Here is a 12,090-nt window from a genome sequence, read left to right as displayed (position 1 = left end):
GCATTTTTCCTGCACCTGGGCCAGGACGGCTTGTCATCATGGAACAATGAACTCTGAATTTTACAAATTTTAAAGGAAAATGTCAGGACAGCTGTCAGTGAGCTCAAGAGAACATGGGTCAGGCAGCAGAACAACGACCCTAAGCACGCAAGTCGTTCTAACACAGAATGGTTAAAGAAGAATAAAGTTAATGTTTTGGAATGGCCAAGTCAAAGTCCTGATCTTAATCCTAGAAAAATATTGTGGAAGGACCTGAAGCAGTTCATGGGAGGAAACACAACAACATAACAGAGTTGAAGCTGCTATATACGGAGGAATGGGCCAAAATTCCACCAAGCCAATGTGCAGGACTAATCAACAGTTACCGGAAACGTTTAGTGGGGGTCACACCAGATACTGAAAGAAAAGGTTCACATACTTTTGTCACTCACAGATATATAATATTGAATCATTTTCCTCAATAAATAAATGACCAAGCGTAATATTTTTGTCCCATTTGTTTAATTTGTTTTTCTTTATCTGCTATTAGGACTTGTGTGAAAATCTGATAAAGTTTTAGTTAAGTTACCCTTGCTCACTGCAATTTGCAGTGAGCAAATTACCCGGAGTAGTGGCAACCCTATGCACAGCGCCTGGGGAGCAGTTGGAGTTTGGGTGCCTTGCTCAAGGGCAGTTCAGTGATGTACTGTTGGTTTAGGGGATTGAACTGGCAACCTTCCCGGTCACAAGGCTGAAGCACCACTGCATATACATATGAAGTCTATATATAGAAAATAAGCTGCAAATAAGCCTGTTTTGAACTCAGCGTCTTTGTGTTTTGTTGTTTTTTCTAAAAACAACAAAAAAATCATTTTTGATTTTTTGAGCTCACAACTACAGACATATCCTACAGCTGATTAGCCTGCCCTTTGACAGGGACCTGATAAAGAATGTTGTTACTGCAGTCTGTAGTAGAGCTATTGGAGCAGAAAACTGAAGAGGTGTCTGTACATTTTAGCCCAGACTGTGTTCAAACAAAAAAACAAAAAAGAAAAACACATGCAGCCAATCAGAATAAAGGTCATACCTGAGTCTTAAAGGGCCCATAATATGAAAAACGAATTTTTCTCACTTCTTTAAAATAAAGGAGTAAAGTAAAGTAATATGTAAACATTGTTAAAGTTTCAATGCATACCATTTACTACCCAGTTCATACAGTCCATGTATGGAAATTAAATTGCAAAACCAGCCGGTTTAAAATTCACTGTTTTTGTGATGACACAGGAATCAACCCATTTACATATATGCACTTATTCAGCCTACAGCAGCAGAGCAGTACTACAGTTACAAATGGTTATGAAGTACCTGTATATGACAAGATAGTCTTAATTTTAATCTTTTTTTTTTTACCTCCAGAAATCTAAAAGTGTATCTTTATCTATATGTATACCTCCCATTAACACGAGAAAGTGACATGATTTATTTTTTTTACATTTGACCCTTCAAATTGCAAGGGCCTTTTTGTGGGAAAACACTTCAATTTCTTATCCTTATCACTACACAATTTACATATTTTATATAGTTTCATAGCAGGTACCAAATATTTCATAGTAGCTGAAACGTGCCTTAAGATTAATAATCTGATAATAAGCCTGCAGTTACAAAAGGTCTTTTTCTTTTATTTGAACAATTCCAGGTGAGATCTAAGACTCTTAAAGTTTCTTCGATTGCTGCTTATTTTTTAGGTTCCTTTGTTACATAGTAGAGCTTCTCACACCTTTTGCCACTCTCGTCTGTCTAGACCTCCCTCTGGTCCTTCTAGCTCTCTAATTCTGTCTTATATAACTCAGTCATTAGCCCTTTCCTCTGTGCTTGTGTTGGACTGATCTTGGTGAGTTGTTGCTGAGTCATTGCATCAGGGGTCTTGTGTCCTGGACTTCATAAAAGCTGTAAAAAAATGTGTATGGGGAGGGGGAGACAGTGGACTTTGACAGTAAACCTCGGTGTTGGTGGGGGTGCTCAGGTGAGTGAGTGGTTTACGGTCACAAGTTAAACTTCTACTAGCATCTTATCTTTCTATTCCTATCAAACGATGGTATCTGTATGAAAAATCAGCTACCTTTGTCCCACTCAGTCACCAAGCCTAGTCAGTAATTATGTTTTACCAGTATTTGTTCAAAATGCCCTAACATTCTGTCTCTCTCTCTCTCTCTCACTCACTTTCTCTCTCTCTCTTTCTCTCTCTGTCTCTCTCTCTTTCACACACACGCACACACGTAGTGACTTGGATTTCAACCCCATCCCCATCCCTCAGAGTCTCACGTTGTAGCTCTCAAGAAGCTTGACCAGAGGCACAGCTACTGAAGACCAGAAGATAGCCTGAGGATTCAACTGGCCACACATTGTGTTTTTTCACGGCGCCTCAACTAACCGAATCTCCATTTCTGTGCCATGGAAAAGGTTGCTATGACCAGAAGAGGTTTAGCAGCACTGTTTTTAATCCAGTGTTGAAGTGTGCAGCATTTCCTCAGAAAAACTGGAGGAATTTCAGAGCTGATTACGCAGCACAGTACAATCTGCTGGAAAAAAAAGAGCCTCTCAGGTTTATACGTTCTTCTGTTTTGCCATGACCTACTTTAATGTGATAAAGCTTTTGGCTTTTTTTTTGCACTGCTGCTGGAAATTTGCATTCAACAAAGGATCAGATTGAGCCCAGGAGGTTTTGCACGAGAGTGCCCTCAGTTCTGGAAACTAATTGGCAGTAAGACGCCCAGGCAAAATAATTGCAATGTGCTTTCATATTGTGAATGGTTAACCAAGTGTGATTTCAAATATTTTTATTCATACAACAGAAACTACTGTTGAAGGGTTTATAGTCAGACCTAGGCAATTGTGTCCAATAAAAAATCCATCAGTTGTAATATATCCAAAAAATTTACAAAGCCTAAACTGTAGAAAAAATTAAAAAATTTCTTGTTAATTCAGCTAAAAAAAAAGACTGTGTGTTCAAGTCAAATTCTTTTAAATGAAGCAAGGCTAAAAAACCCTTCAACTCAACCTCTGCCTTGCTTAATTTTTGCTCAAATCAGCTTGATCTCTGTGCTTTCACAGATACTTCAGAACAAATCTTGAGGCAGAGCCCCAAACTTTAGGCTCAGTCCATCAGAAAGCAGCAGCAGAACAGACTTTCAGTGCTGCTTGTGGACCATGGCATTCGCAGACCTGTTGGAGCAGGTTGGCAGCACTGGCCGTTTCCAGATTGTGCATGTCACCCTGCTCTCCTTGCCCATCCTCATGATGGCCAGCCACAATCTGATGCAGAACTTTGTAGCTGCTGTGCCGCCTCACCACTGTGCTGCCCATACTAACCTCTCTGGCCACCCGCTGCGCCCGGAAGACACACTGCTCATCAGCGTACCGCTGGACCAGCAGGGCAGACCTGAGCGCTGCAGACGCTACGCCCACCCACAGTGGCACCTACTGCACACAAACAGGTCTGAGGAGCTGGAGTGGGAGAAGGAAGAGAATGAAATCGAAATGCAGGGATGCGTGGACGGATGGAAATACAATATGACCGAAATGACCTCGACCATTATTACGGAGGTAGGGGACAGAGAGGGTTTGTGCTTAGTGCGCTGTAAAAAAACTAATGAAACATTTAATGCAACAGTTTGTAATAAATTTTCTGTTATGTTCACCTGCAGTTTTTTTTAAGTAAACTCACAGGTCTTCATTTTTGTTTTTAAAGTGCATTGGTGTACACTGAGGTCAATCCAGTTCAACTAAATGGATGTAGTTTCAGATAAAGGAGATCAATGAGTATATAATATATAATATCTGTTCAATTCTTTTCATTAAGGGATAAAAAGAGGGTAGAAAAGGTCAGGGAGACATCAGTGTCTTCTACTTCATGAGAGCACATCTATTGGTCCTGTTAAAAAGCAAAAGTAATCAGAGCATTGTGTGCTTGTCTTCCTGTGTTCTGTGTCTTTCTCTTACAGTGGGATTTAGTTTGTGATATGCGGTCTCTGAAGCAGATGGGACAAACTATTTATATGGGAGGGGTGCTTCTGGGGGCAGTGATCTTCGGGGGACTCTCTGACAGGTAGGGATTACTGTGTCTACTTGATTAAAAACTTTATGACCATTCAATGACCAAGAATTTCTCTTATATAAATGACTGTCAGTTGAAAACCTCCTTTAATGGTATAATTTCACCAGGCTGTCATAATTAGCCTTTAGAAACCAGGTCCACACTGCCTTCTGTATTTGTGCTAGTTTCTGTAGTCTTATTCTATTTTTCCATGACACAGACAGCTATAAATAAACAACAGTATTACAAAACAAAAGTGGCATGGAAGAAAAAGACAAGCCTTTTGTGGTAAAAGACAAGCCTTTTGTGTGCAAAAAGACAAGAATCTCATGCACAATTCACTGAAGTACAAAAACAGTCTATAGATATCCAGTAGAGTTACTGGCAAAGTCAGTAACAAAACAGAGGATAGAATCTTCACAGGTGAGATGATTGTGAAGATGATTTAATGACCACCTTTAGGCCATACAGGAGGAAATCAAGGAAGGACATGTCTTTAAAGTAACATATAAATGTTAATAATGGACAGATGTGGATACTGTAGCATTCCAATAAAGGCAAAAAGGGTATCAGTTTTTTTTAAAAGAAAGGAACCGTGTAAGTACTATTACTCTTCTTGGGAACAATTTAGCCTAAAATAATAAGATAAAGCTCAAATGAAGGGTGTGAGCAACACAGCAAGTGCCGAGCCAACAGAATAGAATAAAAAAAACAATAAAAAATGGAATTAGGAACTAAATGTGAACATCTTAAACGGAACTGATTAGAAATAAAAAATATATATATATTAAAAATGAATCTAAGTACATGAAATTGAGTAAATGTAACTGGTTACTAACCACCTCTGATAAATGAAAATGCAAAGGATGTACAATACGATTGGTTGTGCAGTGTCTCTTGCCATACTATATGTTCCCTCTAGGTGGCCAATTGGAGTGCCATTGAAATTAAATTTTCTAAGTTGTATTAACTCCACACACCCCGTCTCGTCTCCAGCCTTTTTATTTTATTGTTCTGTTTTGATACATTAGGTTATAAAAAGGCACAAATTTTTCCACTGGGAAATTTTTCCACTGGGAAATTAAGGTACACAGTTGGACCATAAAACCACCGTGGTACCCTTGAGGTACAGTTACATTGTTGTACCTTGATAAATGAAAATTGTACCTGCTCAGAACCTTTATTTCTAACAGTGTATGTCATTCTAATTCTTATTCTAAACAAAATAACAATACCACAGATATGCCCAAGTGCCATGTCAACGTGACGTTTTAAAGCATAGAATGCTGAACAGTGTCTCTGCCTCAGGTTTGGCCGGCGTGTTTTGCTTCTTATCTCTCACCTGATGATGGCAGTGTCAGGAACATGTGCGGCCTTTGCCACCTCCTTCTCCCTTTTCTGCGTGTTCCGCTTCTTATGTGGCATGGCTCTGTCCGGCCTGGTCCTCAACTCCTTCTCCCTCAGTGAGTACCCACCACAGACACATGAAGATTTAGTCCCTATAAGCATGTTTTGTAGAGTCACAAACAGATTCCATCATGTCTGTGTACTCAATAAAGCAAGCCCTGGCTGAATAATGATCATTCTGAAATCTGTTTGGAACTTCCACTCTCTCTCTGTAACTGAGAAAATGTAAAAATCAATTCTGTAAACATCTTGCCTGAGGCTGTAATGTATGGCTATGGCGGCAAAGTGATTAATTTATGTTGTTCAATCAAACTCAGTAAACTCAGCATACCAAAAAAATTTATAAAAACAGACCACAAAGGCACTGTGCCAGAGAAACACACAAAAGCTTGAATTTACTATATATTTTTCTTAATGAAACAATTTAATTTAAACATATATTTCCAACACAACCAGGAATAACCAGTCAGTCCTGGAATTTGAGCCTGTGACCCTCTGCCTGCTGGCTCACCTCTCCAACCACTAGAGGCAAACAGCCACCCCCTTTTTTTCCTTACTTTTCTTTTTTATTGAAGGCTAAGAGTATGTAAAGCTGCATCAAGGCAAAAAGGGCTATTTTGAAGAATCCAAACAATAATACACTTTTGACATGTTTGGCATTTTTTTGCTTGTTACATCATTTCATATGTGCTCTTTCATAGTGCTAATGTTTTCATTTTTACTCTTGAATGTGTCAAACAGTGAAAACACAAGAAAAGCCCTTCTACAAGTAGGTGTGTCCAAAAAATGAACTGGTACTGTACATATGATGACATCCATGTCCTCTGTATCTCATATAGTTGTGGAGTGGATCCCTACTCGTGTGCGGACGGTGGTGGGCACAGGCACAGGCTACTGCTACACTACAGGCCAGCTCATTTTAGCCCTAGTGGCATACAACATCAGAGACTGGCGCTGGCTCACTCTGGCTGTTTCTTTGCCCTTCTATGTCTCCTTCCTCTACTCATGGTTTGTATCACTGGTCTTTGATAATGCAAGTCTTCACTCTCACTCATAAACATTAAGTGGGACCGAAAGAAAGTGGAGTGATGGCATAGAAGAACCACTTTTGGTTTCTTAAGGATTATCTCAATGGAGGTTTCTTTAAAGAACCATTTTTGCTTGATGCCACACTGAACAATTACACAAAAGTTTTTTTTTTAAAAAACTTGTTCTTCCAAATCTAAAACATAACCTACACAGGTATAGGAAGGAAATACTGTAGTAGCTAACCAGGCTAATATACCAAATTCCAAATTTCATTGTGAGAAGGTTACACAACAGGCATGCAATAATTCTAGCACTTGCTCACTAATCAGCTAACCAGTTAACTAGGCTACGTTTGGCTTGGTAAACATTAGACTGGCACTAGTTCGCTAATTAGCTAGGTGGTCAACTCCCAAGGCATACTTTTTATCTAAATTTGGCTTTATTAGTCTTGTGAGTTTTTCTGCTAGCTAATCAGCAAACTGACACTAGAAATATTTTTGAAATATTGAAATGGTTAATGCACTATGCTAATCAAGCCTAGTACGTTAGTCAGCTACTTAATTATACTTAATTATCGAGCTAATGCTAGAAATATTACTGATAACTAGCTTAGCTACCAAGCTAATTAGCTCAGGCTATGTGGTAGTTAGAGCACTTAGTTAACATTTGATAGCCTAGATATATAATAAACTTATTTTTGTGAAACAGTGCAAGCAGCTTACCATGAAATGTGTTTGTTAATGTTAACAACAGGTTATGAAACCTCATGTAACAAGCGTCACTTAAGCTGTCTTTGAAACTATTGGCTATATAGTGTGAACTATTGGCTAAATTTTGGTGTTCTGCCATTTTGTAGTGGTATCTGAAAACATAGTGTGGAATATCCAGCGCACTCAAACAATCTCACAGTGCACTGCAACAAGTAGTGTATAACCTATGTGCCCTAGAGGATAGGGGAGGAGCTGCATTTGTAAGTAATGAGCAAACCCGTATGATGTAGTGTCCAAAATCGTTTGCTACCATGACAAATTCTGTTTCCTATAATAGAGCTCATTACAGTGATCCAGATTTTTGAATGTAGGGTATAGTGATTATACTATTACTGTTTACTACTACACTATTGAATGCAGGGGATAGGGATTAGGGGACCATTTTGGACACTGCATCAGTCTGTATATGCAGAAAATCAGTTACACAAAAAGTTATGAAATCACTGGAACGCACATGCATGAGTGAAAGGGAAAAACAACTGGAGCAGGACTGTGCTTGAAATACTTATTTTGTGAGACAAAAGAAAAAAATCGCAGTTAAGCCTGGACATTCACCATGTTCAATAACCGCCTCCAGATTTAATAATTGGAGGCAATAATAAAATAAGAAAATATTCTATGTGTCTTTGTTAATGTTTTGGCTACGCTTATTGGGTCTATTCCTATACAAACATGAGGTATTTATATCATTATCCTCAGCCTGGTTTCTTTTTAAGAGAGAGTGAGAGGGATTATTAAAGTAGGCCTTCAGCCTGAATATTCAACATTATTTGATTTTCCCACATTTTGGAGTGTGGGAAAATGTGTGAAGACCTTTTTCAAAAGCACAAAATAACCTTCCACATAATGCAAAGTTTCTAGAACAATAAACAGTTAACCATACACTCAATCCATGAACCATTTAGGAACCTGTATGTTCTGTTTTTACCTCCATAATAACATCCAAGAGTCTATTTTGCTAATAAATGTACCTTCACATATATGTAGGTGGTTCTTGGAGTCTGCACGGTGGCTGGTCCTGAACAAGAAGCCTGAACAGGCAGTCAAAAACCTCAAGGCTGTGGCGCGCATGAACGGCCGTTGTGATGAGGGAGACAAAATCAATATAGAGGTGATGATGGTAAAAGTCTAAAGGGTCATGACAGTTTCTTAGTCCTCCAAACCAACCCATAACTGCCTGTGTGTGAATTTGCGTATGTGTGCGCAGATGCTGCAGCAGTCCATGAAGAAGGAGATGTCTTGCTCACAGACCAGTCACAGTGCGCTGGACCTGCTACGGAACCGCACAATGAGAAGCATCACTGTCTGCCTCAGTGCAGTCTGGTCAGTTGCTGCACACAGATTTATTCACTAATTTCACCACACTAGACATTCAGGTTAGCTCCATAAAGGAATCATATCACGGAAATGGTAATTTTCCTTTTTTGGATAAAAGAGTTTGATCAATTACGTAAACATATCTTATTTACTGCTGAAAATGAAAAACTCTAACCTTGAATTCATTCAAAATCTCATTTTGAATTCATTATAGTTCTGAGCTCACAACAGTAAACCTATTTACATATGATCTCCCACTCATCCTACAGCATATTAACCCGCCCATTCACACTGGAGTGATAAGGAATGTTATTACTGCAGACAGCCTATAACATAATTATTAGAGCAGAAAATGTGAGGAAAGCTATCAAATATTGTGCCGTTTAGTGTGTCTTTCAAAGGATTTATCAAAAGGCCTGGCTAAGTTTTTGTTCAATGTTGCTGATGGTTTCAGTTCAGACTTAGGAGTACAGAATTCAGCCCAAACTGTGTTCCAAACAAAGCACAACACCGAGTAGCCAGGCAGAATAGATATAACTTACACACATGAGTTTTAAAGGACCCTTATTTTAAATAAAGTCAAAAACCTAAAGTAATGTGTAAACATTGTTCAGGTTTCAAAATGTACTATTTACTACCCAGTTCATACAGTCCATATATAGAAATATATATATATATATATATATATATATATATATATATATATATATGGGAAAAATGTTGAAAACATCTCAGAGATTCTGTATGTGTTACTGTTTGTAACATGGCAGTGATTTTTTTTTGGCAGACTACTAATTGTTGTGGATTTATGTTGTGTTCTCCTAGGTTCTCCACAAGCTTTGCCTACTATGGCCTTTCGATGGACTTACAGAAATTTGGGGTGAACATATATTTGATCCAGGTGATCTTTGGAGCCGTGGATATTCCAGCCAAAATCATTGTCACAGTATCTATGAGTATAATAGGACGGAGAATATCCCAGTGTGGAGCACTCACATTAGCGGGCATTACCATCCTCATCAATCTGCTGGTGCCCTATGGTGAGGACAACAGTCTGGTCCTACTAATGTTATCACTAATTCCTCTCCCTTCCTTTGTTCTGTAATGTCCATACGCATGAGGAGGCTCTTGGGCTGTCGTGACACTGCATGTGGCTGTGCGCTGTGGTGCTTTGCTCTGATGCTTGTTCTCGTTGTGCATGTGCAGAACTGCAAACATTGCGTACCAGTTTGGCAGTGATTGGAAAGGGCTGCCTGGCTGCCTCCTTCAACTGCTGCTACCTTTACTCAGGGGAACTTTACCCCACAGTGGTCCGGTAATTGTTCTCTTCATCATCATCAACATCATCATTGTCGTCATCATTATCTTCATCTTCTATGCTGTTGTATTAAAGGATATGTTCACATGTTCTCAGGTTGAACTGGCACAAATCTGATCTGGTTTGTCAAATTGAAATCTGAAGTTTTCACAGTTGTGCAGATCTTTTCAAGTCAGATTTGATCAGCTTTCGTATGTTGTCTTAAATTAAATACATCTGATATGTACAAAAAATGTGAACGTAACCTTAAGCATACAATTTAAATGTCTTAACCCCCTGAACTGCAGGATTATTGTTCAGATATTAATCTTAAAGCTTATTATTCAGAAACAACTATTATTTATTCAGTAACTACCACAAAACTAATAATTAAGTTCTGCCATTATGAGAATGAGGAAAAGCATGGGCCCCAGTTTGCATCATTCCTCTGAGTTTATGACCAGATGTGGTTAAAACAAGCTCAGAGAAAGCTTTCAAATCACAGCTTACATTGCATTCCTTTGAATCTCACAGGCAGAATGGCATGGGATGGGTGTCGATGATGGCACGTCTGGGGGCTATGGTGGCTCCCCTGGTGCTTCTGCTGGGGGAGACTGTGGCATGGCTTCCGGGTTTCATCTATGGAGGAGCTCCCATTCTGAGTGGAATTTTTGCTTACTTCCTCCCTGAGACACTAGCTGCTCCTCTCCCAGACACTATCCAGGATGCTGAGGACAGGTGAGTCTGGGAAAGAGAGCATGTCTATAGTGTAACTCACTTATGGAGTCAGTCGCTGATTTGCACTGAAGGTGAATGTAATGGCTGATGTACTTTGTCAATGGACTCTTGTTTCACACAGTAAATGGATCTATAGGCCCTTAAAATGAAGCTAATGTTGTTTAGAAGAAGGTAAAGAAGTGGAAGCAGCACTTTTAGACCTTGAACATGCCTTTGATACTGTGAATCTTACTTATTACTTAGAAATAAACTTAAGAACATTAAAAATGAAGACACAAAATTCATTCAAAATGTTAATACTAAAGTGAAATAGTTGCTTAAACAAAAACAAGTCAGTAAACAATTTGTAAGGTTTCATCGACTGATTAAACAAACACACATATAAACCTATTTTCACATAAAACATAGATGGTTAGGTTTTAAATTTATTTTGTTACATTAACTGTATATGCTAGAAGCCCCATACACATACATCACGTGTTGCATTTTATGTAACAATGTTCATCTGTATTTGATAAAAAAAATGAATTATATTGCATTAGTTATTCCGTTATATTACATAATGTTATTCTTAATGTTTTCCTTTTTCTGTTATACAGAGGATTCAGAAAGAGAAAACAGTCTTCTAAGAAAGAGGAAGTGGACTTAAAAGACTCCAGCAACAGTCCACTAAAGGAAACTGCAGTGCCTTAGTCCACTGTGAGCGACCTGCCCATGGAGCACACAGTCCAGCTGCAATAGCCTCCATTTAAACTTATACCCAGATCCAGTAGAGAAGAGCAGAGATGTTAAAGAGGGTTTGCACTGGTTTTCTGGTAATATCAAAGGGCTGAGAGAGAGCAAGGCGCAGGACAGTTTCTACTTTACATCATAAAACTAAGGCTTAATTGACAGCATTATCAGCATAGTGTTTTTTTAGACCAGAATGTAGTTGAAATAATTTATTGATAGTAAATGAATAGTAGCACCAGATGTCAGGTCAGAAAAATCATTTTAACTTTTTATTTTAAACTTTTTACATGTGAATTTTTTTTGTTTGTCAATATTACAAAACCACACCAATGAAGTATTATAAAGATTCTTCTTAACTAAATGACATATTCTGTTTTTTTTTTGGTTCACTAACACAAGACGTCCATGGCTGTTAGTTCAAAGTGGACATAGTAGACCTGTTTCTTCATAGTGTATTAAGCACAGATCTTTTATGACTTGAATTCTATATCTGTTCACCTACACAGATCACAGGTCAAACAAAAGCATTAAAGTTAGGCATTGCTGTCTCCTCTCTATTAGGTAAACTGTAGATCCTAATATTTTTGTCAAATACACAGATTACAGATTGGTACTGTCTCAGTTTGTGCTATCAGAGAGTGTGATTTTATTCTGTAGTTTTGCCTACATGTTTCATAGTCTAGGTGACATGCTCATAGTGACATTTGACAGCACAAAAGTTATATTTT

The 12,090-nt window shown here is 38.5% G+C and overlaps 1 protein-coding gene across 2 annotated transcripts; it reads left to right on the top strand.

The window, feature by feature from the left end:
- The first annotated feature begins 1,880 nt into the window (after positions 1 to 1,880).
- On the top strand, positions 1,881 to 11,726 carry slc22a6l (solute carrier family 22 member 6, like). 2 transcript variants are annotated; one of them, XM_036589104.1, is made up of 12 exons: positions 1,881 to 2,002; positions 2,260 to 2,581; positions 3,091 to 3,582; positions 3,981 to 4,084; positions 5,381 to 5,535; positions 6,319 to 6,487; positions 8,266 to 8,389; positions 8,486 to 8,601; positions 9,421 to 9,635; positions 9,802 to 9,910; positions 10,427 to 10,630; positions 11,230 to 11,726. In XM_036589104.1, the coding sequence occupies exons 3-12, from the start codon at positions 3,187 to 3,189 to the stop codon at positions 11,321 to 11,323; spliced, it is 1,686 nt and encodes a 561-aa protein (XP_036444997.1). In that variant the 5' UTR covers positions 1,881 to 2,002; positions 2,260 to 2,581; positions 3,091 to 3,186; the 3' UTR covers positions 11,324 to 11,726. The 2 variants fall into 2 exon arrangements, with proteins under 2 accessions (XP_036444997.1, XP_036444996.1); XM_036589103.1 differs by lacking the exon at positions 1,881 to 2,002 and having other exon boundaries at positions 2,171 to 2,740.
- Positions 11,727 to 12,090: the final 364 nt, after the last annotated feature.

Source organism: Colossoma macropomum, unplaced genomic scaffold, assembly GCF_904425465.1.
Source record: "Colossoma macropomum unplaced genomic scaffold, Colossoma_macropomum, whole genome shotgun sequence".
NCBI classification, from domain to species: Eukaryota; Metazoa; Chordata; class Actinopteri; order Characiformes; family Serrasalmidae; genus Colossoma; species Colossoma macropomum.
Note: the sequence above shows the minus strand (reverse complement) of the source record. Positions and strands in the feature narration are given on the sequence as shown.

Bases quoted from the DNA above. Each gene is read 5' to 3' on its own strand.
- slc22a6l (XM_036589104.1), top strand. From the start codon at position 3,187: ATGGCATTCGCAGACCTGTTGGAGCAGGTTGGCAGCACTGGCCGTTTC. The intron at 6,488-8,265 runs GTTTGTATCACT...ACATATATGTAG, and splicing joins GTCTCCTTCCTCTACTCATG to GTGGTTCTTGGAGTCTGCAC. The intron at 8,390-8,485 runs GTGATGATGGTA...ATGTGTGCGCAG, and splicing joins GAGACAAAATCAATATAGAG to ATGCTGCAGCAGTCCATGAA.